The sequence below is a fragment of the Aplidium turbinatum genome, chromosome 17 (genome assembly GCF_918807975.1).
Source record: "Aplidium turbinatum chromosome 17, kaAplTurb1.1, whole genome shotgun sequence".
Lineage (NCBI taxonomy): Eukaryota > Metazoa > Chordata > Ascidiacea > Aplousobranchia > Polyclinidae > Aplidium > Aplidium turbinatum.
In genome coordinates, this window is record NC_137488.1 from 10,315,526 (window position 1) to 10,341,704 (window position 26,179).

Below are 26,179 nucleotides of genomic sequence, written 5' to 3' on the forward strand. Positions count from 1 at the left end.
TATGATTTTACAATTTATTGTGATAAAACATTATGAGATATCCGCCCCGCTAGCTCAGTGGTTACGCGCTCAAATCAAGAACACGTGGCGCAAGTTCGGCTTGGGGTGTGCGCTTGAGCAATGCACGGGACTGCTCTCCATTCAGCAGCACCTAGTGAATGGAATAATTTCCTGGCAACAACGCTTCAACAATCGGAAAACTTCACTCTGCCAATTTCGGTGACCGGTCCTGCGTCAAGAGCCTCTACAAGTATGCGAAACTACCAGGAATAACCTATCAAGGCTTTGTCAGTCCGAGGATAAAGATTCAAAACCAACCAACCGAGTAATGACGTAAATAGTGGCATAGTTTTGACAAACGTTACTGAATTCCCGCAGACCATTAAACTGATAATTTGTGATTGCCCTTTGCGCTGTAGTGTGTATAATTCTGCAACTGTATATTTTTGGTCAACTTTTTGAGCATAGTCTTGAAATGTCTTGAAATTGGCCTATTATGAAATATATAAATCAAGTTACCATATTTCATTGGTTTGATTGACTCCACCTTAAATAAAGTATTTACTATATAGGTTAAATATTTTATGTCGCCCTTGACCAAGAGAAGTATTATTATGATATTGTATGCATGATACAAAGGCTAGGTAGCCTATTTAACAAAAAAGGGCCTGTGTTTTATTTAACGACATAAGATATAATTATGAACAAACGCAAGATAATAAATACACTTGGTTTAACTTTGCGACTCTATTATAGGCCTATGTTTTTGACATAGCAGAAAAGCGCTGGAAAAGGTGATCATATATGATGCCTATAGGCAGCGAAAAAATTTGTATCTTTTTAATTTCTTTAAAATTTATCACATTAAATCAAAAACGAACCAACTCCGTGAACGATGAGAATAATAAGCTACTTCCCATTTGCACAGTAAAACTCCACCGTTAACTGCCTAGGAAGCGTATGCATCCTATCTCATCGACAAAAATCTATTATTTCCTGTAGTCTATAAAGTTATATTACAATTACATAGCTATTATAATGAAAAATCTACGAAATTATGCAACAAAGATATACTAGCATGACAATCTTTTTATGATTACCGCAAAGATCAGATATATCTTTTAAATCGAAGGGCTAGCTAGAGAAAAGGAAGACCCTTGATTGGCTGTGGGACATCTCAGACATGCACTATCACCGTTTTAAACTTCGCTTTCGAGTTGTAGGCTGCATACAGAATAACACGTTTACCCAGCCAGGTAGGCTACTAGTAGGTAAACGCATCAAGGCAATTACAGCTACAAGCCTGGTAGCCTACTGACTAGATTATACTTTCACATTGTTTCATTATAAAACAACAGTTGCTTTTAAAGTCTTAAAAAAATTGTGACCACTCAATATAGACTAACAACTGGGCTTACAGCTAAAAAGCTTATTCTTGGCAATGGGCTTGTTGAGTTTACGAGGCAATCCCTTAGAATGGAATGAAATCATTCCATTTGTTGACAAAGTGAAACAAAGTGGTTTAACTCAGTTTATTGATCACTACAAGCGTGAGCTAGAAAGACCCTATGACGTTTTAAAATGGGGTGACGAGGTAAGATGGTGTTCATGTAGAGTTTTAATAAAAAAAATCTTAGAAAATGGAGCCTAAACGTTGTATTTTAAACTGTAATTTAATTTAATCTATTTTTTATTAACAAACGTTACCATAGCAATGATATAGAAACCAAAGAAAAAGGTGGAAAAACCACACTAGTTTCAGACGTGCAATGTGCATGGTCCAAAAAGCAATGAGTAAAGGGATGTGCATTTAGTAGATTACTGCTATTGTATTAAACCTACCTAACATTATAAGTAAAGACAATTAGATAAACGATCAGTCACTTCTATACCGCCCAAACCAGCTGGATATGTTCCGATGCGGAGACGAATGAGTTTGACAACTAACAAAACACATATTCTAATGTCCATAACTGCAGACAGTGCACACCGTTTCGACCTTCCGGTCTCCTCAGTGCAGTGTTTACACTGAAATGGCCATGGAGGTATATAATGTCCATATGTGCAGGCTACCATATAAGTTATCGTGACACGATGATTGCCAACTACAATTTAAGAGCTTTCTGAACAGTCGTTTATTTAAAGTCGATAAAATAGTCCCAATCGAGCATAAATTTTGGCACTTTGTTGGGCTTTTGACCATAAATCGATTATACCTGCATGACCAATAGGGGAGGTGCATTATGGGACGCGAAGCTCGGCTTTTCCGACCACATAAGAAAGGTCAACTTTCGATTCGACATTTTTTAAGCTTCGCTACAACCTTGCTTTCAATAAAAATAACTTAAATATTTTAAAACCACCTTCAGTAACCTACTTCTATATAACCTATAAAAGTAGGCTACATGCTTTGTAAATCAGCAAAGCACGTAACCCTTCTATAGGGATGCGAAACTACACCCGCTATTAGCTTATCCGCAACATTAGAAGGGTTACGTTTTTTCTGATTTACAAAATAATGCACTTTTTATGGGTTATATAAGAAGATTAAAGTTGGTTTTATAGTAATTTTAGGTTTTTAGTGGAAAAGAAGCCAGCAGAAAAGCTAAAAAAATCGGCAATTGACCCTTCTAATGTTGGCGGAACAACGGAGTTGAGCTTCCCGTAATGTACTGTCCCTACCTTTCTAGTGTGATGAGTGATGACTATTAGCCAAAAACGGATGCCTAGTTACCCATCCCTTTGATCTAAAATCCTTACTGGCCAAGTGGTGCGAGCTTATGGCATTCGTAAAAAAAAAACAACAAGTTTGGCTTCCTTACCTCCATTCATTAAATATTAATCTTGGCCTGGTTGCGTGTGACAAAAATGTGCGACTTTTTTTACAACATAAACATTTTCTTAAATTGCTTCCCACAGATCGAATACATGATTGTTCATTTCGATCACAAAAACAAAGAAGTTCGTCTTTCCTTGCGAGGCGAAGAAATATGCCACAACTTGCAGAAAAAAGAAAAAAACGGCGATGAAAAGTATGTCAGAATCAATTTAATCGCGGGTAGGCTATTATGTGTAAACCATTCACAGTAGACTAGGCTTACTGAATAAACAAAAGAGGCTTCTTACAAACAATTGATATACAAACTTTCGTAGCCTACTATTAATGAGCCACAGACAGAAATTGTACTATTAATGAAGAACAAAATGCCAGAAATCAAGTCTAACGTATCAGATGGCAATTTTAAAATTAACTTCTTGTTTCTTTTTCCAGTTTAACAGCATTATGGAGAGATGAATACGGCCGTTATATGCTGGAAAGTTGTCCTGGAGTTCCATATTTGGGTGCCATGTCGCAATATAACATAGTTGAAGCCAACATGAAAATGAGGTGATTAGTTGATGATTCCACTATTTCTAGTTAGTTAGATTAATGAAAATAATAATAATTTATTAATAGTTGTACAAATGAATATATTAACGTTTAATGATTGCATTTAAAAATTATAATTACATTGGTCTATATTGCTTTTAATTTTGGGGTAAATTACGCTACCAGCAGTTGCTTAACTAGTTTACTGAAATAGGCACCACAAACGTTATTTTGAACTATTGATGTATTTTTTTATTTCAGACGAAAGGAAGTCCAGGAGCTTCTTCGCCCAAACGAGCAACTCATGACCTTATCTGTCTTTCCAAGGTTACACCCTGTCCGTGATGGGATTAACTTAAGCATGTGTCGACATCTTCAAGTTATTTTCTATGCTGAAGTCATTCCTATTGCTATTTGTTAGTGTTGATAGTTGTGATCAGGATAAAGCTACATTTCAAAAATTCTACTCTGAGTCGAGATATCTGGTGCACAGGTAGCATAAAATTATTTTGGCAAAACTATTTTAATTTCAAATTTTCAACACCGGTCTCAAAGAAGACAAAACGTTGCGACCGTTGCTTTTGCATTTCTATATTTTAACGATTATGTGCTACGCATCATATCATAACAAGTTGTTTCTACCAGATTGGGATGTGCAAAGTTTACTCATCCCTCCTATAACATAGAAAGTCCTAAAGGCAACCCAATGTCAAGTTCACTATTTTTTCCAGATCAAGCTATTAGCAACCATCCAAGATTTCAGTAAGTAATTGGTTGCCAACTAGCCAACTACTGTAGCCTACATGTTGCTGTTTTGTTTTAGTTTGTAGTTGATTAATCACAGACTTAACAAAAATGCAACGGCCAGACTGATTAGGGTCCTGTTTCACGTAACGCATCTATTTGCTAATGTAGCTTGAGCATATCATAATGTAGCATGCCGAATCAGGTCGAATGTAATGCTGTATTCTTTGGTTCCGGTAGCTATTGAAACTATTGTACAGTATTTTGTTGAATACACAAATAGACTAATATCCCATTTTTATCAAAACAATAAAAACACAAAAAGGCCAGCGTAACGCTTTGCGCGTTGTCACTGCTTTAACATCAACGAAGAAGAAAATCTCCTATCAGTCTATACCTTTGTGCTGATTTACATGATATTTACAAAGACCTCATTGACATTTCGCTACTTTACCTACAAAATAAAAAGTTGTTTTTAATCTTGGAAACTTTAACAGTCCAATGAAGTTCGGACTGTTGACTGGGTTTTCATTACAGGTCTCGGTCTTCCATACACTGTTTCGTTTTGCTGATTTATAATTAGACTATTAGACTACTACAATTAGACTACAATCTTTAATTGATTTTGAACAATTGCAAATCACCGAATCACAATCACTGATCGAAATCATCTGGTCTTAATAAGTTATTAAAATAAAAATATGTTTCAAATTAAAAAATTAAAAAGTACTTCAATACATTTTTTTTTTTCAGATCTTTGACAAAGAATGTTAAACAACGAAAAGGAGAGAAACCGGTTGTAAATATTCCAAGTTAGTTTTAAAAATTTCCGTAGCTCAATGGCTGGTTTTGTATATTGCATTGATATTGTTTTTCTAACCTGAATCTGACCCAGCACACGTTCGTATATTTAGTAGTAGCATAAAACGATCAGTTTTATTGTGTATAAGGATGTATGTGAAAATCTGAAATTTAAAATAAAGAAATTAGTTCTGTAAGCTCCAGCCGAAAAAATTTACCAAAATGAAAGTATTCGCTACCTTGTCGTAAAGTTGGACTCGTTAGCTGGTTGGTGTGTTGCAGAATGTAATCTTGTTTGTTAAAAGCCAGCTTGTGACATTGATGGCTATACTATAAAAACGCTACACTTAGGCTAACTTTATCTTTATTGTCAGTTTTTAAAGACAAAAATACTCCGGACCCCTTTGTTGAAGAATTTTGTGATCCTGCATCCAATGTTGCAGCCAAGCCAGACCACATTTATATGGACAGCATGTCTTTTGCTTTGGGAAACTGTTGTTTGCAAATCACACTGCAAGCCTGTGATATCAAGGAAGCGAAATGCCTTTATGATCAGTTAGTGCCAATTTGTCCAATCATGGTAAATCAATTTCTCTACCAGATGTTATCTATTTAGTTAGACGTAGACTTGTAAATAATTTTAAGAAACATTTCATGCAAGTTTTTGTTGGTATTTATAAACAGCATCCAGTGTTTCTGAAAGCGTTTTTTCTCTCTTTTTATTGAGTGGTGATTTAAAATGGCAGATATGCATGGAATTGAGTAAGTTATAGAGTATTTGATAAAAAATGGTTTATTGTTTTATTTCAAGTACGTTAGATATGGTAGCAAAGTGCGTTTTTTACAAAAAAAAAATTTTTTCGCAACAACATTATACCGAATAACCAAATATTGTTTTGACGTAAAACTTATTAGTGATGAATGAGGGTAGTTGAATGGTGATAACGCCTTTTTTCAACCCTATACAGAGGATGTTGGTTGGACCCCGATCTATACTGCGCGGTTGGGTCTTGATGACACACCGGGACGTAGCTAGACCTACATAGTAAAATTGAGTTCCTTGTCTTCCTGTTGTATTCATCCAACTCATATGCAATCTTATCCAACTCATGTAGCTACCATACCCCTATGTGAAGCTATACTGTAAATACTTGAAATAAACTTGATTGATTTATTGTTTCAAAAAATGTGTTAGAAAGTCAATCATGGAATGATGAAAGATTGTCTTCCATCCCATCATCCAAATCTCTCATCCCATCTTTCAAATTTTTTATCTTCCATCGCCAAACATGTCTTCCATTCCATCTTGAACATCTTCCAGTCCATTATATCTCATCCACGGCGATCTAGTATAGATCCCCATGATCCCATCTCCCATCCCATTTCCTGATAACCAGCCGCAAACTCGAACTTGACTGAAACAAAAAATGCATTTTATTCTACCTAAAACTAATGCTTTTACGTCTAATTCAAACTTATGCTGCATGTAGTAGGCCTATTGCTTGACAGTTAGGCTACTCCATATATTTCAGCTTGCTCTTAGCGCTGCGAGTCCAATGTTCAGAGGCTACCTCTCTGATAACGATACAAGATGGCAAGCTTTTGTGGAAGGCGCAGACGACCGCACTGCAGACGAAGACAGTTGTAGCTTGAATCGTAGCAAGTAAAGCCAGTTGTAGGCTGTTTCTTTTGTAGGCTAATTTTACAACATCATATAACCTTTTTATAACTGACATTGTATCTGATGTAAGCTCCTAGGAAAATTCACTTAAAAAGTATTAAATGTAGTAGGCTAGTTGCGAACAAGAAAGACTTTGAAATAATGTAGGCTATCACTGTGTCTTAATTACAATAGCCTACCATCATGTTTTCCTTTACTATTATATAGTGAATATTAAATTATTGACTCATTTTATAAAGATCAATTCAAAAATCTCGTTGCGGATTTGTGCGCAGCTACTTGGGAAAGGATTCAAGTGTCTTTAACGATGTTGATTTGGAAATTAACAAAGATGCCAAATTAAAATTACTTGAAGCAGGTGTAGTTCCAATAGCTTTGATGTTATTTTGTGTAGGCTACATTCTTCTTTTTCATAATGGCCTCAATCTTGAAGCACAGTCTTCCCGACTTGTTGGTTGTATAGATAAGTAGCGTTGATAGAGAGTACTTTTGAACCTGGGCCTGACATGATTTTACGGCCCAAAAATTGAAGAAACCACTGCGTATTTTTGGATATACAATAGTACGTTTTTCTAACGTTTGGTTTGAGGTACAAAGATCTCATTGGAACCAGGCCTAAATTATCCTCTCAACGGCCCTGTGCAGGAGCGCCGGATGTAAGGGGGGCAGATGCCGGATTAAAAGGGCGCTGAAAATTTTTTTCACGTACTTAGTTGTTAATACAGTTTGCGGTGGTCTTCGCTCACTATTTTGGTTTGGCAAACTTTCAATTTCATTATTTGTCCTTGCTTTTGATAGTCTTTCATGTAAGCTACTGCACATTTTGCAATACGATATAACAATTTCAGCTATTAGCTTTTAGCCTAATTATAATCTTTCATTTCTGCCTCAAAATAATATTCATGACACAAAATTCTGTATCACAGTAGGTAATTAGCCTACATCGTCATAACATAGCATGATGCCCTCCCGTGCCATTGTTCTTTGTATACCGGACACTTGCATCATTACTCGATGATGAGCTTATGGATGAGCATTATTGCTATATCTTATTTTAAAACTTTAAAAAAATTGGCTTTTCAGCAACAAAAGTGCCCTTTTTTCATAATCCTGCCCCCCCCCACAGTCAAAAACCGTTCCAGCGCCCCTGGCCTTGTGGATAGATAATATATTTTTACTATGTTTTTCGGTCTTGATATGTACAATTGTTGTCACTTGCGTCCGTACATGTTCTTAGCGAGGAATAAACTTGGCTACAAACCACCATCATCATCAAACTATACAAAGAAAAACGTAAGAATACTCTTCGGGTGATCAAAAAAGCGAATGTGACATGCCCAATAAATTAAGTCAAAATTTTTTTCACGTACTTAGTTGTTAATACAGTTTGCGGTGGTCTTCGCTCACTATTTTGGTTTGGCAAACTTTCAATTTCATTATTTATTTTTGCTTTTGATAGTTTTTCTTACACGTTTTGTCTATAAAGTATGTAGAAATTATTTGAAACATTATTGTCTTTGCATATTTGAACTAAATTTAGTAGTTGCAGTAAATTTCGTGTATTCCCGATTTCGTACCAAACACTATGTGGTTATCTTGTTAAGTTTTTAAGTTATAGCGATTTTACTGAACCAAACTTAGAGGGGTGAGGCAGTGCCGGTCTTAGGGTATTTCGGGCCCTGTGCGGAATATGCTTTGCGGGCCCCAATGACAATGATCCAATTCAGTAGCGTAGCTAGATATTTTGAAAGGGGAAAGGGGGTGCTTTGACAGTCGACGGACAAAGCCTGGCGGTGTGTTTGCCGAAGGCGACACCTAGCAGCGGAGGGTCTGGGGGGCCTCCCCCAGAAAATTTTGAAAAATTACTTTGAATTTGGGGCATTCTGAGAGCATGTTTAACAAAAAATTGGGTATGAATATTACTGTAAAATGGTGCTGTCCGGTGGCATAGAAAAAGAATAAGATCATGTTTTCTTTGGCATTTTTCGGAAATAAAGCTATGTCTCTATGTTGAGTCTGGATGCAACCTATTTCGTCTCCTGAACAATTCGCACCCCGATTTCGTACCCTAACCCTGGTCCCAAATAGGTTGAATCCTTAAACATTTCTAACCCTGACGTGATTGCATAGCACGAACAATTGTTGAGAGAATATAATTTCCAGCACATTCTAAGGCTCATGTAGAAAATGTTTGTTTTGTTTGTTTTATTATCTTTATCCTGCATTGCCGGAAAGCGGACTTGAGCGCTATGCATCGGTGTACGCCTTCCGACGTACACCTGACCCACGCTGCAGCCGACGACAATGTCTGTTTCCGGTTGTCTACTCTACTTATGACTTAAATTTGGTACTACCCATTACCAGTGTTGTACGCGTCATTGAAATAATTTGACGGCGTCAGCGTCAGCGCGAATTGCCTAAAAACTTTACGGTGTAAAGGACTGCGTAAGCTCTTAAAGAAATTGACGGCGTCAGCGTCAGCGCTAATTTCTAGCGCTATTTTTTGCCAGCGTCTCATAAAACGGAAATATTTCAACCAAGTTCAGCCTAACAATAGCTATAAATAAAGAGCGGGTATTATGTTTTGAGACTGTATTGTAATTAGCTGCTCAGCCTATTAGTTATTTCCTTGCAGAAAAACAAGCATTTTAAAACGTTTGTCTGACAATCTGCTGCGTTTGGGCAGTGGGCAGGATTATGAAAAAAGGGCACTTTTGTTGCTGAAAGGCCAATTTGTTTTGTAAGTTTTAAGATAAGATATAGCGATAATGCTCATCTATCAGCTCATTGTCGAGTAATGATACAAGTGTCCGCTATACAAAGAACAATGGCATGGAAGGGCATAATGCTATTTTATAATGATTTAATATAACTTACTGTGATGGAGAATTTTGTGTCGTGAATATTATTTTGAGGCAAAAATAGAACATTATAATTAGGCTAATAGCGAATAGCATAAATTGTTATAATGCAAAGTGTGCAGTAGCTTACATGACCTGAAAAGGGCACCATTGCCCCCTCTTCCCTCCCCATCCACAGAAATTTGAGGGCAGGGGGGCATTCGCTCCCCCTGCTCCCCCTCGCTTCCGGCGCCCCTGCGCATATTGTCCTTTCCAAGTGAAAACATGCGTTCCACAGCAGCGCTGGTTGGTATTGATGTGTTGTATTTCAAAAACAAGTTGAAAACGTTTAGTTGGAAAGGTATCACTGTTCCAAGCGTGCTGTGATAGTTTAGCATGTATAAATCTTTTAACGAGGTCCACTGCACCAACATCGCTCTTTTCAGGGGCATAGAGCTCTTGAAATAAAGTAGGCTATATTCAACGTCCGCGATGCCATTCATGGATTTTTTGCTTTCTGTCTCTGATCCCTCGTTCTCAATACATGGATGATCACCATTTGGCGAAGTTCTTCCGCATGTATTCCAGGGAGCCATTCCAACCAACGCAAAAGCCGGTAATTCGGATGAGTCGCGCTGGCCAGAATACATTGTAAAACTCTTATTGTGAAACGAGATTTTCCATAAAAACAAAAAATGACGCATAGCGCTTGACGCTTAAAATCGGCAAAATAGTTGACGGCGCTATCACTTCCGTCAACTGAAAAATAATTTGACGGCGCTAGCCTCAGCCTCAACAAAAAGTTGACGCCGTCAACGTACAACACTGCCCATTACTCGAAATCGATCACTGGGTAGAGGCAATTATTGTAAAGTTTCTTGCCCAGAGAAACAACAGCAAGTTCGGGTGGCTGGAATTGAACATGCAGGCTCTCGACTGCGAGCCCAACGCGCTATAACCACTCGGCCACAGCTGGCCAAATGTTAATAGCCTACTGTATCCCTTAGCTGCCATTTAAGCAGAAAAACTTTGGATTTTTAGGTTGCTTCAACGTTTGATGACATTGAATCAGCATAATAACGGTGAATTCTTCGCTAAGAATGGATGGGAGTACTTACTTCTACACTAATCAACGCAATTTAGTTCAAGTGTTACATCACAATGTCTGGCTTTGATCTCCGAGTAATAGTGATAAGGCAAGGTTGGTTACAAAATTAAATTATACGAGTAGGCTAAGTTTTGGTATTACAGTAAGAAAGAAAAGGCCCAGAAAAAATTCTATTAGTGAGAATGAATACGATGAACCTACAGTACTTGCTCTCCACCACTTTCGCTCACATGACACACAAAAATAAACCTAAGGATAAAAGCCAGTGTTGTACGTTGACGCCGTCAATTTGACGTCGTCATTTGACGGCGTCAACTTTTTGTTGACGCTGAGGCTAGCGCCGTCAATTTATTTTTCAGTTGACGGAAGTGATAGCGCCGTCAACTATTTTGCCGATTTTAAGCGTCAAGCGCTATGCGTCATTTTTTTTCATGGAAAATCTTGTTACACAATAAGAGTTTCACAATGTAGGCTATTCTGGCCAACGCGACTCAACCGAATTACTGGCTTTTGCGTTGGTTGGAATGGCTCCCTGGAATACACGCGGAAGAAGTTCGCCAAATGGTGATCACCCATGTATTGAGAACGAGGGATCAGAGACAGAAAGCAAAAAATCCATGAATGGCATCGCGGAGGTGGAAGATACTTTATTTCAAGAGCTCTATGCCCCTGAAAAGAGCGATATTGGTGCAGTGGACCTCGTTAAAATATTTATACATGCTAAACTATCACAGCACGCTTGGAACAGTGATACCTTTCCGAGTAGCCTAAACGTTTTCAACTTGTTTTTGAAATACAACACACCAATACCAACCAGCGCTGCTATGGAACGCATGTTTTCACTTGGAAAGGACAATATGCGTCCCAAACGCAGCAGATTGTCAGACAAACGTTTTGAAATGCTTGTTTTTCTGCAAGGAAATAACTAATAAGCAGGGCCCGCAAAAGTCAATAAAGTCAAAATTTTTTAATGACCTCGTTTATCCACAAATCAAAGAATAAAGTTGTTTTCAGCACCTAAGGGACTGTTTCTAAGAAGTTTATAGGTCAAAATAAAGTCAAAATTAATAATAAAGTCGAAATTTGTCAAATTATGGCTTTTAACAAACTTAATTCTGTGTTTCTAGAGAGTAATTTTTGTCAAAATCCTCGTGGAAGCATTGCAAATCAGGAACTGCGACACAATTAAACCATATTAACCCATAAAAGCAGGAAATATGTCACAATGACCACGGATCAGCAGTAACTTTTATCGCAAATTGTCCTTTGTTTATTCATTGTTACGTCGTTATATAATTTTTATAAAACACTCCCTCTTCACAAATATGGTCTTTTCGAAGATCAACAGTTTTGATTTTAGGAATAGCCTACTGACATTTTGTAATACAAAAATGCCTAAGCAAGCTAAATCGTCTTCTGTCTTCAGCAAAAGTTAGATTAGTGGAGATTTTCCTATCGCTATAAAACACAACGAACTTTTTATAATCCATAAAACACCTTGACTTTTCGACAAAGTATTGCGTTTGGGTCTGAAATCGACAAAATATTATGTTTTGGTAAGTGGTATCAATTCAAGAAAGAACTGTACTCTCTGTAAATAAGCAATTTCGTTTGGTCAAAATAAAGTCAAAATTTGATAAAAATAAAGTCAACAATTTTTTTTTTAGGCCAAGTCAAATTAAAATGGCCCTACTAATAAGCTAAGCAGCTAATTACAATACATTCTCAAAACATAATAGGCCTACCTGCTCTTTATTCATAGCTATTGTTAGCCTAAACATGGTTGAGCTATTTCCGTTTTATAAGACGCTGGCAAAAAATAGCGCTAGAAATTAGCGCTGACGCTGACGCCGTCAATTTCTTTAAGAGCTTACGCAGTACTTTACGCCGTCAAGTTTTTAGGCAATTCGCGCTGACGCTGACGCCGTCAATATATTTCAATGACGCGTACAACACTGATAAAAGCCTAGTGCAACTTTGCACAGCAGAAAACAGTAACCTTAGTGCAGCAGTTTTCCGACTCCTGCCCAGAGCATTGTGACGTAAGAAGCCACACGACCTCATTCGGTGGAAGTTAATCAGTTATTTTGTGTATTGGGCACCAGCTCAGTGGCCGAGTGGTTTCGCCTTCGGCTCTGGTACTGGTAGATCTGAGATCGATTCCAGGTCGGGTCAAACTGAAGACTTTAAAAACGGTACCGATTTTGTTCTATCCTGCATAGCGCAGTGAGAATGAATCGGGTAATAATGTGATAACATCGTAAACCTGATACAAATTAAAAATGAGCCCTGTCGCTAAAAGACCTTAGCTGTTGTAGAGCGACAATAAATAAAACCATAACATTATTGTGTATTGGGCAGCTACAGGGCGCTTTGACTCTTCAATGGTCTGGTCTGATGAAGGCCTTTCAGAGTGAAGAATTATCAACATAAAGTGATTAAGCATGACGATCGAAGTTAAATCTCGTGTGTCCGCCGTGAGACTTAATTTGTCCGCCGAGATAGCTGCTCAGACTGGACACGTTTGTCCGCTGTCAACAAAATCGCATTTCGACCTATTTCGTCCCCTGAAAACATCGGGAAAAATTTTGAAATATTTGCGGCAATTCCGATCAGGGACTTCGGCTAAAAGTTTGTTTTTTTCTCGATCTTTTCAGGGTACGAAATGTTCAGGAGACGAAATAGGTTGTTTTTCTGTGTTTTCTTGTTGCTAATTCCTTCGTTGAATTCACTTGTTGAATTTTTTCATTGGAAATGACAAAAATTACTGCATTTTATGAGTAAATTGTGGGCCCCCTAATTTGCGGGCCCTGTGCGACCGCACGGTTTGCACACCCCAAAGACCGGCACTGGGTGAGGAGGTGGTGGTAGGGGCGTCCAGTGACGCCCATGTTTGTTTTTTTTAGTTGAATCTGACCTGGAATGGTCACTATTTCTCAATGGCACAAGTTAAGTTTCCAAAATGAAGGAGAAATGATGCACTGTAATCCACAGGGTGGCGCTGAATAAAAAAATCCTAAAAATAAGTTGCTCAAATTTTAGTTTCTGCTATTCAAGATTAAACACTTTTTTAATATACGCTGGTATCGTATTAATGGTACAATGGAACGAGGAGTTGCTACAGTATAACATCATTTGTTTGATTACGTTTAGGCATAGACGAAATGCTTGCTCAGCATGTTGCTCATTTGTGGATACGTGATCCTCTTTTTCTTTCCTTGGAAGAAGTAGACGCGAAGAGTGAAATTACCACTAAACATTTTGAGGTGTATATTAGTCATATGATATAAACCTTTCGTAAAAGTATGTTCAGTAAGTATTCCGGAAAAGATTACCGAAAAAAATTAGCAAAACAATTATCTCAACATCATCAAAAACACTATTTATTGTAAATTCTAAATCTTGCATTCACAACTTCTTCAGTGTAGAGAGTAGACCATCACGTTTCATGCATGCTCTGTGTTGAGTTATAACAATGTTTAGTACTGTAGGTGTGCTGAACGTATAGGTCTTCCCTACCTGTACACCAGTATTGGTGATCTTGAAGATCAAGATCACCAAGAATAGGTGATCTTGAAGATCAAGATCACCAAGCCATGTGATCTTGAAGATCAAGATCAAGATCACTTTCAAGATCACTTTTTGTGCACGGTACTTGAAAAAAAAATGAAGTTTTTGATCAATGATGTTGCAAAAACTAATTACTATAAGCAACCTGGGTAAAGGTATATAGTTGATATTGCTAACTTTTACTTTTAACTACTCGATCGCTGGCCTAAAAATTGTAATAAGTTAGTGACTGTTGCTATTATGCCTATCAATTGTTAACGTAGTTTGCGTAGAATCGCACCGTCACACCCAAGGCAGAGGTTAATTACAGTAGTACTGAAAAAGTCGCAAAATTTGAATTAGTTTTATACTTTTTATTTATAATAAATAAATAAAAATAAACGTTGAACTGCATCATTTTTTACCAAATTTTTGTCTGGCTCATATGGGAGCTTTATACGTGTTACTAACTAGTTTTAACTTTCACTGTATTATGTCAATATTTATTGCACCATTTATCCATCTGGCAACTTTGATACTGTTGTCTGCTATCAAAAAAGTTCAGAGGTTTGCGGTCAGACAAACCGCTCCATACTCAGACCCTAAACAAGTCTTGGTCTGGTTGATTTGCTGCAATAAACCACTTTACATGACCAAAGTCGGCTAGAGTCCAGATTTTTTAACACCGCCATTCTAGATAGACTTTTGAAACATCTAAAATTGGGTCAAAGAAAGCAAACATTTCTTTAAAATTCACACATCGAAATTGTGAACAAAGTTAAATCATTTTTATTATACGTCAATATAAAATACACGGAAGTTGACTTCTTTATTATGACCAACACAGAAAACTTTTTCAATTTTGAAATGGCAACACTGACTAGATTAAATGGAGACTTTAAATCGTTTTTTGTTGGACACATATCATATTAACAGTGCTTAATGCTAGTATAGTTGCCACTAACTACTTTGTACAGTACGAGTTCTAAAAAAATGTCTCTATCTAGTAAGTAAACTTTAATTTTAAAGTGATCTTGATCTTATTGTTCTTCAAGATCAAGATCACACAAAAAAGTGATCTTAGTTCAAGATCAAGATCATCAAAACAAAAGTGATCTTGAAGATCAAGATCACTTGTGATCTTCAAGATCAAGATCACGCTCATCTCTGCCTGTACAGAAGTTTAATGACCTACACATATCAATCTATTTTTCAAGTTGGTTTAACCACAGTAGGCTACATTTTGTTTAAAAAAATCTCAATCATCTCCAATCAAGTTTATTCCAATTCTATGATACGGATATATTTTTTTTAATGATTTCTCAGAATATCAATTCTTCAGTGTGGCAGTCATTGAAATTCAAACCACCAGTGCCTGCCTCGTCACTTGGTTGGAGAGTCGAGTTTCGAGTGTTGGAAGTTCAACTGACGGATTTTGAAAACTCTGCTTTTAGCGTGTTTGTTATTTTGCTTACAAGAGCTATTCTTTCTCACAAACTAGACTTCCGTCTACCTATATCTTACGTAAGTGTGTTCCAGTGATATGTTTCAACTTTTTTTGTAATTTGTTAAAACCCCTTTAACGGAAAACCAACTATGCCTAGATAGAAATGTAGATCGTGACATAAATATCAAATATACATGTGTATTTAGTTGAAGCAAGTAAGAGCAAGTTGTCAAGATCAAACTAATTTAACGGTAGCTTTTTGAAAGTAGCTTTTATCAGTTTAAAGATTTTATTTCAATCCAAACACATTATTATGTCCACCAACAGCGCCTCTCGGATTTGGCAAGGTTTAATTTGTTAAAAATACAAAAAAAAAGTTTACATGTTTTCTATTGAAAACCAATTATCCTATAGTTTGCGACCACACTAACAGTTTTGTTGCTTGCAGTCGTGTAGGAAAAACGCAAACACTTTTATTGAAAAGGTTTTCTTCCCGAGTGTCTAACCTTCTAGTGTTGACTAGGTTGATGAAAACGCAAAGAGAGCTCAGAAGAACGATTCAGTCCGTTCCCATACATTTTATTTCCGACAAAATATCATGAACAACGGAACGGCTTCATATAAATATGATAAATTCTTGAATGCCACCAGAAAATTAGGTAAACACAGAAATCACGTGACTTGTTCAGTTTACTAAGTTACAAACCTTGAAGTGGTTCTCAAAAATTTTGACAGGAAAGATACCTTTTGTAACAATTGCGAATCATAGACATCAAAAACATGGACTAATTTAGTCAGTAGGCAATTTACAAAATGTCTATTGTTATTATACTGTATATCCAATTTATCCATGTAAGTTATGATAAAATACGGTGTATCAAAAAACATGCGTAAGTGAAATTATACTTCAGTTGAACTGGTTCTATCAAGCTCCTAAAATACTTCACATATCTCTTGGGACTCCTAAACTATCAACTGAGAATCATTGTATATACCAGGGGTTTCCAACCTGGGGGCCATGGCTCCCTAGTGGGCCATGAGTCTTTTTCAAGGGGGCCTTAAAAAAATTTAAAAAATAATAATTTTTTTAATTTATCATCTCTAAGTCCACTATATAACAAAAGAATTAAATTAAAATTTAATAAAAATACTATAAATTAACTGCATATATATGTAATAGCTAATTAACGTACTATCATGTTTATTGTGTGTTGTATTTATATCATTTTATCATTCTAACTACCGGTTATTGTATATTATAACCATTTTTTTTTTAATTAAAATGACGCTTCTTAATTTTTTCTGAAGGTTGAAAAAAAAGGGGGGGCCATTGATTTTCTAAAATTTTCAATGGGGGCCTCGGTTTAAAAAAGGTTGGGAGCCCCTGTAATATACAGTTATATAGCCCGTCACTGGTAAACAAAAACGATTGAAACAGTGAATAAAAAAACAAACAAGTAGCCTACAATGTACAGATACCATCAGAAAGTGAAGTAACACCAATTAGGCCACAGTACTGGGTATACGATGTGAAAATAAATTCCAGGTAACTTTGCAAATTTTATTACTTAGGCTATATTGTCTTTTTAGAAAATGATCAAGCTTCCAGCAAAGCTACGTGCACGGAAATGTCTATCCATACAATCATCAACGGAAAGGTAAAAACTGTGAAAAGAAACATTTTGTGGCATTTCAAATTGTAAAAGTTACCCCTTTTAAAATAGTTGTTTTTTACCAGCATTTTCTGTTGGTAAGCCTAATGGTTTCAGAAATAGAAAAACTTATAAGTCGACTAGAATAGCTTAGTAACAGTTAGTAGGCTACTCAATGCTGTACCAATACGCCTACAACATAAGTATCTTCTGCTAAAACCACCTTGTTGAACAAGACATTGCATTTAAACTAGTTGTGTTTTCTAAAAATCATGTTGAGCCATAGGCTACGCATAATTTTATCACCACAGTGATTGATTACAGTTCACAGTCTCAAAAGCGTCTTGAAAAGTCTGTAAAGGCTTTAGCGATATATTGTGAAGATACAGGTGCATTAATTTACTCTTCATGTAAGGAAAAAGTTTTTCCTGGACTCATTCCCTTGATTCGCCACTGGGTTGATGGGATGGAGCTGAATGCACGGACTAAATCAACAATTGATGAATACCTAAATCTCATCAGCAAACGAGCTTCTGGTAAGCAATTTTTCAGCTGAGTAGGTTATTATTTTAATATGTGTTTTTTTCATTTATTATGTAATATCTAAACTTCAGGTATGGTTTATCCACAATCAATGACCAAAAATGTGAAAGGTAACAGTTTTTTTTTATAGTTAAAATTGGTGGGCTAGGCCAACGCCAGGCATAACTTAATGTGGATTGGAACTTTTTTGGAGCAGAGTTTAGATATAAATGTTGCAACTTGTTTTTCTTGATATTCAGTTAATATGTTATAATAATAAAATTTTATAACCTACCTTTCTGTGTTAGACTTGGTTTGGTGCATAGCGGCGTAAGTTATAACCTAGTCGCTTGGTTTTATGTAAGTTTAAGTCATTTATATAGCCATCTGCGTACAGAGTGATTGCACTGATGTTCCACAGGCGAATACATGACCACTGCACAATGGATGCGCCACTTTGTACGAGACCACCCAGAGTACAATCATGACTCTGTTGTCACAGAATCCATTGCTTACGATTTACTGGTTAAATGCAATCAGATAGAAAAAGGAGAACTTGATCGTCATGAGCTGTTTGATCTTCCAAAGCACAAGAGCAAATAGCTTACTCTTTTCTCTACAATAACAGTAAGCACTGAATTTACCTATAATTGGTGTCACATCGTTTGTATATTATCAGGATATATTTTCTTTTCTTAAAAAAAGTGTTGTTAACAAGGAAAGGTTAAGGTTGTGTGCAAAAGATTATGAAGTCAATTTTTAACCAATTCTTTCAGTTGTTTTTAGTCTAATCTCTCACTAACCTACATATTGTCAATTGTCATCATATGATTTTGGTTATATTTGTTAAACCAGTTGACCACACATGTCTTGCATCTTGGTCCATACGCTATGAAAAACAAATAAGGGAAATACTGCTGCATTGACAAAGCAGTTGGGTCAAGCTGGTTACCGCACTTATTTGGTTTAAACCGAACCAACTTTCGGCTGGCACCATGCACCTCAGCTGCAAGTGCGTCATGTGAACGTTTTTGCTAGCAGCAGCAGGCATAAATATATTTAATTAAATCAAATACACTTATTCCTTTCTAAAACCTCTACAGCCTGTTTCACCCTAAAAGGGAATCATCAAAAAGTCCTTATTCAAATAGAATATATTAATAATATTTGAGTAAGGACCTTCTGATGATCCCTCTTTTAAGGTGAAACAGGCAATAGAGGTGTTAGAAAGTAATAACCATATTTGATTTAATTTGCGCTGCTTGGCATTGAGCACTTTTTGTGTTATTAATATTATTTATTGTTTATATATTTAATTATATACATCTAAGATGTCAACGCCGCACTAAGGTATTGGTGGATCCCTTGAGGCAATTGGCAGTCATTCCAGAGACGACTTCAGTCAATTAGTCGCTCAATGTTCTATCACCGCAGAATTGTGATGTACTGTAGAGACACTTTTTCTCTCAAAGGAAAGACATCCTTTTATACTTCAGTGTTTTGCGGGTTAAAAAAGAAAGTTTTGAATGTTGAAATAGTTCTGAGTTACTGAAGTCGCCTCCTTCTAACTTTATTAGCTGGACCCACCTTGCACAATGAAAACTTGGGTAATGCAAAGAAAATGTGCATGCCTTCAAACTTTTTTAATTCCAGTTGCGATTGCGATGACATGAATATACTGTAAGCTACTTTTACAACATCTCACGCTTTTACGTGAGTGACATTTCTGTAATCGGTTGACAAACTGTAATTTTCTCTTACTTGTTATGTTAATTTATATTTTACTTTGCATTCTAGACCTTGATTCTACGTGAAAAAAATGAGAAAAGGGTGAATCACTGATGACGTAGATCATGTTTAGATGATGGAGAAGGAATTTGTTGAATGTTTGGTCTTCAGAACAATTTGCTTTAATCGTTCTTTATTTGATATCCATATGAATAAAATATTTATTCAGTATTTGGGTGGCTAGTTTATTGAGGCTGATTAAACTAAAGCAAGCAATTAAACACACATACAGTATAATAGAGGTATATTTTATGATAAAAAAATGATGTTAAGTCTGCTCGTCCTTTTTTGTTGCAATAACACAAACAAACTTAGATGCTGAAATTGAGACAACCACAATGAAATTAATTGGTTCGTCAGAGCAAACATTCAATCCGATCAAATCCATTGGTGAAAATTGTTTTTGTTGATCAGGAAATGCAAAGCTTTGAATATTTTATGTATGATGGAATGGATCGTGTTCTTTGTTGTAAATAAAAATCTAAGAATCTTTGATTGAAGTTTGAACACTGTGTTGTTATTGGGTAAACAACTGCTATAACATTCCCCGGAAAGGTTAGCCTACGTAATTTCATGTTTAATAGTTTAGTCAGTATAGTGTTAATAATGAGGTCCAGAGGGTACTTTTAGACTTGGGCCCAGAATGATTTTAGGGGGCCAAAACCTCTTTTTAGGGGATCTGTAAATTTGAAAAAAACGTTGCATACATTTTTGTTATCATTATTTTTTTAGTGTTTTGTTTTTGGGGCCCACGATTGTCATTTGTACTGGGCCCAAAATAGTCTCTCGGCGAACCTGAGTTCAGTAACTAATCGAGTGACTCTTGTAAGTAGCCTAGGTTTTAAAACTATGCTTTTGATGGACTGCTGCGCTTGTCGATTTTTCAGCGACAATTAATGCACCATAATTGTCTTTTTTATGGTTTTATTTGTGGAAACAGACTTAGCGTATAAAGGAAACAACAAAACATAAGTGCGTCTTTTTCATCTTGCATCTTTGACGTAATGAATACGTTTCAGTCAGCAGTCGTTTTTTATGCGTTTTATACAACTATCTTTTTGGGTCAAAAAATGGGGATGCTTTAGCAAGAAAACAGTGGACCAGCGTGATCCGAACCCGCGACCCCACGAAGTAGAAATAGCCTGGAAAACCAAGATTAAACTACACTTTACAATCAAATCTCTTTTTAATAAAAGCTTGAGGAAATGAAGTTGAACAACCTGGTTTATGAATTTCAACTAGGGCTTTGGAGAAGGCGTGAATGCTAAATGGCTCCAGCTCCAGCGCTCTCTTTTATCATAAATTAGCTCCAGCTCCATTACGTCAAAAACTGAGGATTAAGGATGAACGTCAGCCAGCAGGTCAACAATTTAGACTTAGAGAGTTCCTGACGGGAGGGTGGATAAATGCTAGCAGCCGGACCCCACTTATTATGTTTCAGATATAAGCATTTTGCTTCGAAATGTAATCTCTGATGTGACTTGTCACCCACGTTTGCCCTCAACTCCAATTGTGCCATAGTCAACAGCAGAATGTTAGCAGGGCCTAAACTTAGGTCTTTCGATAATACTCATTCGTAGGGCCATATCCGGTGCAATTTACAAAAATGTAAGATTTTGTTCAATCCAGGAAACTGACAAAGCACTGTGGTAAAACTTAAAACTACGATAAAATTACAGACAAAAACTGTACAAACTTTTGTATTTATAGAAATATGCTAACATAGTTATGTTACAAATATCACAAGTAGTTACATTACAAAGTTTAAAATAACTTTTGATAGGCTACATTTTTGTGAACTAAACATAGTTCTACCTAGTACTTTAGCAGGGGTGTACGTTATGCGAAGAGTACGAGTATTACGACGTAAATACAAACAAAAAAGTAATTGTTTGAAAACCAGCAAACACAGCTGACGAAAATGTTGTTACATTAAGTTGCAACCAACAAAACAACAACAAGGTTTTACAGGTTTGTCTGGCGACATTATGTTGTGATGTCCGAGGGATTTGGGCCGGTAATATACTCGGAATATAGTGAGCCGATATTCCAGTGCGCTTCTGCTTAGTTTTTCTCTGTAGTCTTCTTTATTGTAAGTTCGTTCAGGTAAAATAGTGTGCAGATTAAACGAACTTCCTGACCATCTTTCTACGTTGTCTGTCTGAATGTCAATGACTTCGGCCCCTTCAAAGTAATATTGGCACAAATTTATTTCAGTAAAAATTGCAATTTTAAAATTAATGCCTAAAAGAAGTTGTAATAACTTAGGCTGCACAATTTTAAAACATTTTGTTTGGAAAAGCGGCAACTTTTAAAACTCCCATGAACAGTCGGAAATTGACAAAATTCTTGTAAAAAGGAAACACGTTTTTTTGTTTATGAAAATTTGTTTAATTTACAAAATCTACCCGTTCGTCGCAGCCATTCGTTGATTCTCTCCACTGTGTCGCGTGATGTAGCAAACATCGCCTTTTGTGCTCCACAACAGCCCTTTGTGGTTAGCTGACGTGGTACAAATGTCAAAACGTCAAACTCATCGTCTCGTTGAAGCGGGCTTGGTGTTCTCAGGGGAGACGCTGGTCTCCGCTCATCTTCAACGACTAATTGTTTGTCACAAATCCACAATCTCAGTATTCGTAAGGTGTGTTGACGCACGCTATCTCTCGTCGGTTCATAACTCATGACATGAGTGTTGAGGTGTCCCTTTGAAGCGACTATAAAATGCTTTGAGTTTAATATATTATTAAAGTAACGCTTTCTAACAAAGGTATTGTACAGGACTCTAAATCGTTTACTTGCTACCGTAAAGTAGCGTTGCAAGTTATGCTTATGGTATGTTGTTTTGGTTCGTACTTAATTCTGTATGTTGATGTCACCAGGGGCATGGGAAGAAGAGCTCAATCTTTATTGCTTTGTTACTTGACAGAACCATCCTGAGGTAACAATGTTTTAACAGCATTTTTCAAAAATTACGATTGATTGATGTTACAAGAAAATATCCTTCACAAAAAGCACAATAACTAACTCTACTAACCTAACATCTTCATTTTGAATGGGAACTCTACAGTGTTTATCGCAAGAATTTGTTTATCCGGGTGATTCTTCATCCACTCGTTTGCATCGCACAGTAAAGAGCTGATAGTTTGAAACTGAGGTCGCGATGGCGGCAAAGTAATAGGAGAAGGTGCAAAACCGTGACATTCTGGAAAAGAAAAATCATCGCTTGAAGTTAAATGTTGCTGAAGCCATATGGTATTAGGCTATATAAACTTCAACTCACTCTTTTTATGTCTGTGCGAGATGCGATACATGATCAAGTTGTAAAAGATGATTACAAAATATCTCAACTGTTGGAGCTTACGAGTTAAGCTACAATGTTGATATGATTTAACCCAACCATTAGTGGCAATTGGCAACATTCTGTTTTTCGTACTGCGAGATGGTCCAACGTCTTAATGTTAAGCTGGTTGGGTGTTTAGAGCATTAAAAGATTGAAAGAATTAACTAATTAACAGCAACGTCGTTTATCTTAAATTAGTTTAGCAGACTCTCACAGTGACGTCGTGATTTTTAGATTTAAAGCTTTGCTATACAACCCGATTAGAATTTTTAATTTGCACGATATGGTACTAACAACGCAGTAGATTATCAAGTACAATAATAATTCTCTCACCGATGCTTGGGAATTCATTTGCCTCGTCATGTGCAAAATAAAACATGCGGATAATGAAAAACTCCCAGGGTCCTTGAAAGTCTAATCGGCAATAAGTGGCATCAGTTTCGAACAAACCATTCGCTCTGTGAACTACTGCGTAATTCAGAGGCACAGTCTCAATATCAACCAAGCGACCTGAAAAATATAACATTTACCAATAACGCACAGTAGGCTAAATGTAAAATTTAGTCATATTATATTTCAATTAATGTATTGGCCTACTATGTTTTAAATACATAAAAAAGTGGTTTATGTTTTAAATAGCCTAACCTAGGCCATTCAAAACGATAGTGGCTAAAGTAACCTAACTACTGTACTATAAAATATAATGTAAGCCTGCTTTCAGGCTCAATAAGTGCAATTTGACAAAAGTAGGCTATAGCCTACTTCATTGAAAATAAAATTCCATTCAAACAAAAAAGCTAAATTTTAAATACCATGAAGTGGCTCATTCTTCAGCTGTTCATTTAATCGTTCTAATGTCTTGGGTAAGTCTTCAAAGTAAGGACGATCGCTCGGTTTCGTAGATTTGTGTTTTTCAGGATTCAGAAATTGCGGAGTAACATTTCGATGCACCAGCGTTTGCACTTTACTTTCGTGGTTGCCTTCTCTTGTGATCTTATACCACAATCTGAATATATTCCATGTGTGAAACTTTTGGAAGTATCAATCTTAGCGTAGCCTACCAAGCCATAACGCCAGAACGGATAAGTGCTAAAAAAGCAAATTTATAATTTGCAGTATTTCAGTTTCACCGTCTTTTTGCATTTAAGTTGCTATTCTTGTACCGTCTCTACCCAGACAGCAAACTCAGTCATTTTATAATAAAAATGACGGATTTTGCTATGTGGGTAGGATAGGCTACACTCTCTATAAGCTGCATTTATACCAGAAATAAAAACAAAGGAATTTAAATTTGACATGAATGCAATTCTAATAATTGGTCGAAATAAAAAAAACTTAAAGACTTACCGCAGACCTATAACGTAAGAACGATCATGGCTGGTGGTTGATTCTGGATTCAAATTGTGAGCATTGTCCAACCGATGGCGAACGCTTTCACACCTCATCACGGATGCAGTTTTGCTAGCTGATAGCCATTCGTTCGCCTGTTGCATACAATCCCTGCCGGAAAAGTCAAAAACACTGGTGAACCACTCTGAAGAAACCAACTTATTGGTAAGTTTTTATTTGAAAATTTCTTCGACATCATAAAAAAAGTTTTGAAAATCATGCGTTTTGAAAATCACACTTCGTGTGGGCTACATGTGCTTGAGAGGTTGCTGATTTTTTTTGTTTTAACCCATTGGTAAGTGTCAGACATACGCAGACAGCGTTTCCACACAATGAAGTGATCTACTTACCGAACAAAGCGATGATTTTTTTACTTAGAAAGCCTAAATGTCAAAATTAATGTTAACTGGTGAATTGTGCGGTTGAGCAGCCTAAACTGTTGTATGAAGTAATCAAAGAGTGTACTGTAGGTAAAGCGCATAAATCATAATTTTCAATTGAAAAATCAAACTGCCTAGTTTTTTTGATGTAACGAAAACTATCAACCATTTGTCATTTTTCGACTTCACAATAGGCTAGTCTACTGTATTAAAAAGTTTCACTGCACTAAGCTAAGCTTGTGGTCAGTACAAAATCGGGTTACGAAAACGAGTCAGAATTATGTTCGACATTTTAAAACGTAAAGCATAGCCTATATCAAATCGTTGAAACCAATACCTGAAAGTTAAATATTCCTTTTTATGAAAACCTTCCTTGGACTTGCGAGGAAGAAAATCAATATAAGACAACCCGCGATCATCAAGATTCACTTTATGAGTTCCTGTGTGGGATGACCGCAGCAGAGAAGAATACATTGACGCTGAAAAACTATCCCGAAAATCAGATGAGTTTGACCCAGGAGATTTTAGTCCTGAATCGGACCTCAATTCATCAGGAGAAACACTGTTATATCGTTGATATTCTTGCTCGGTGTCGCCTTTGGTGATTGTTCCGTAAGGTGTAACATCGCCGTAATGTCTAGTCAAAGTTTTTGGATCTACTTCGCTGTATTCGGTATTGTTATCGTAAGATGACACTGTATAAGAAACTGCTGGCTGTGGCAAGGTTGATATTTCAGCTTTGTTTCCCTGCAAGTTATCGGAGTTGTCTGGAACTATAACGTGCTGACTTAATGTTTGTTCTTGCTGAGGAGTTTGTAAAAGCACCATTGCCTCTTCATTTTTTTCTTCCCAGGCTTTATTCTCAAAAGCGCTTTCATTTTTCGGGATTTTCAAATTCAAAGATAGCTTTTTTGCTTCAACAGACCTACTTGTTTTTGGTGGTGTTGTAAAAGTTTGAGTGGACGTGGTTTGCTTGGCTTGATAAGCGACTGAATAACTGCAACTTTCTGCCTTGGACTTTGGTGGTGCTGCATCGAGCACCTTGACGTTGGCGTCCATGTTTTCACGGGTAATATCAAACAATAGGTCTACACTGATTGACAAAAAGTTGCTGCGATAAATATTTCTATTGGTTTTCCGGACAGTAAGCTAATTCCCGAGCTTTTTAGGTCAATGTCAACTTAGTATATTTTACATAAAACAACTTGTAACCTAGCTACTTAAAGCTTACAAATTGTCTGAAAATTTTATTATATTTAACCTATTAAATTATATCATATTATATTGTATCATATTATATTATATCACATTATATTTAACCTACATAGGTTTTGTCACAGCATTGGATGATCACAGCATCAGATTAATTTTATTTTGTCTGCAGAGCTATAGCATACAACTAAGGCGAAATGTTCAAATAAAAAAGTAATATGTCTATTCGGTAGCTTTGACAATTGATCCAAAAAGTACTTTGGACTTGGGCCCAGGGAGATGATATTGGGGGTTCGGAATCTTTCTTAAAGGCCCAGAAACTGGACAATACACTGTGTGTTTTTGAAATCCCATTT

General features: G+C 36.5%; 2 protein-coding genes across 2 annotated transcripts; one reads left to right on the plus strand and one right to left on the minus strand.

Moving 5' to 3' along the window:
• Window positions 1–1,441: 1,441 nt before the first annotated feature.
• On the plus strand, window positions 1,442–19,976 carry LOC145786554 (glutamate--cysteine ligase catalytic subunit-like). Its single transcript, XM_082598229.1, has 16 exons — window positions 1,442–1,594; window positions 2,920–3,032; window positions 3,272–3,388; window positions 3,632–3,697; window positions 4,016–4,132; window positions 4,868–4,926; window positions 5,290–5,495; window positions 6,448–6,578; window positions 6,836–6,954; window positions 13,698–13,810; window positions 15,420–15,617; window positions 16,064–16,199; window positions 17,131–17,198; window positions 17,608–17,728; window positions 18,136–18,341; window positions 19,512–19,976. Exons 1-15 carry the CDS (start codon window positions 1,442–1,444, stop codon window positions 18,315–18,317), a joined length of 1,899 nt encoding a protein of 632 aa, XP_082454355.1. The 3' UTR covers window positions 18,318–18,341; window positions 19,512–19,976.
• Window positions 19,977–21,192: 1,216 nt separating this feature from the next.
• Window positions 21,193–25,821, minus strand: LOC145786801 (uncharacterized). The gene is made up of 7 exons (XM_082598543.1): window positions 24,949–25,821; window positions 24,190–24,342; window positions 23,655–23,848; window positions 23,176–23,352; window positions 22,537–22,704; window positions 21,911–22,216; window positions 21,193–21,686 (listed from the first exon to the last, which is right to left on the minus strand). Exons 1-7 carry the CDS (start codon window positions 25,668–25,670, stop codon window positions 21,430–21,432), a joined length of 1,977 nt encoding a protein of 658 aa, XP_082454669.1. The 5' UTR covers window positions 25,671–25,821; the 3' UTR covers window positions 21,193–21,429.
• Window positions 25,822–26,179: the final 358 nt, after the last annotated feature.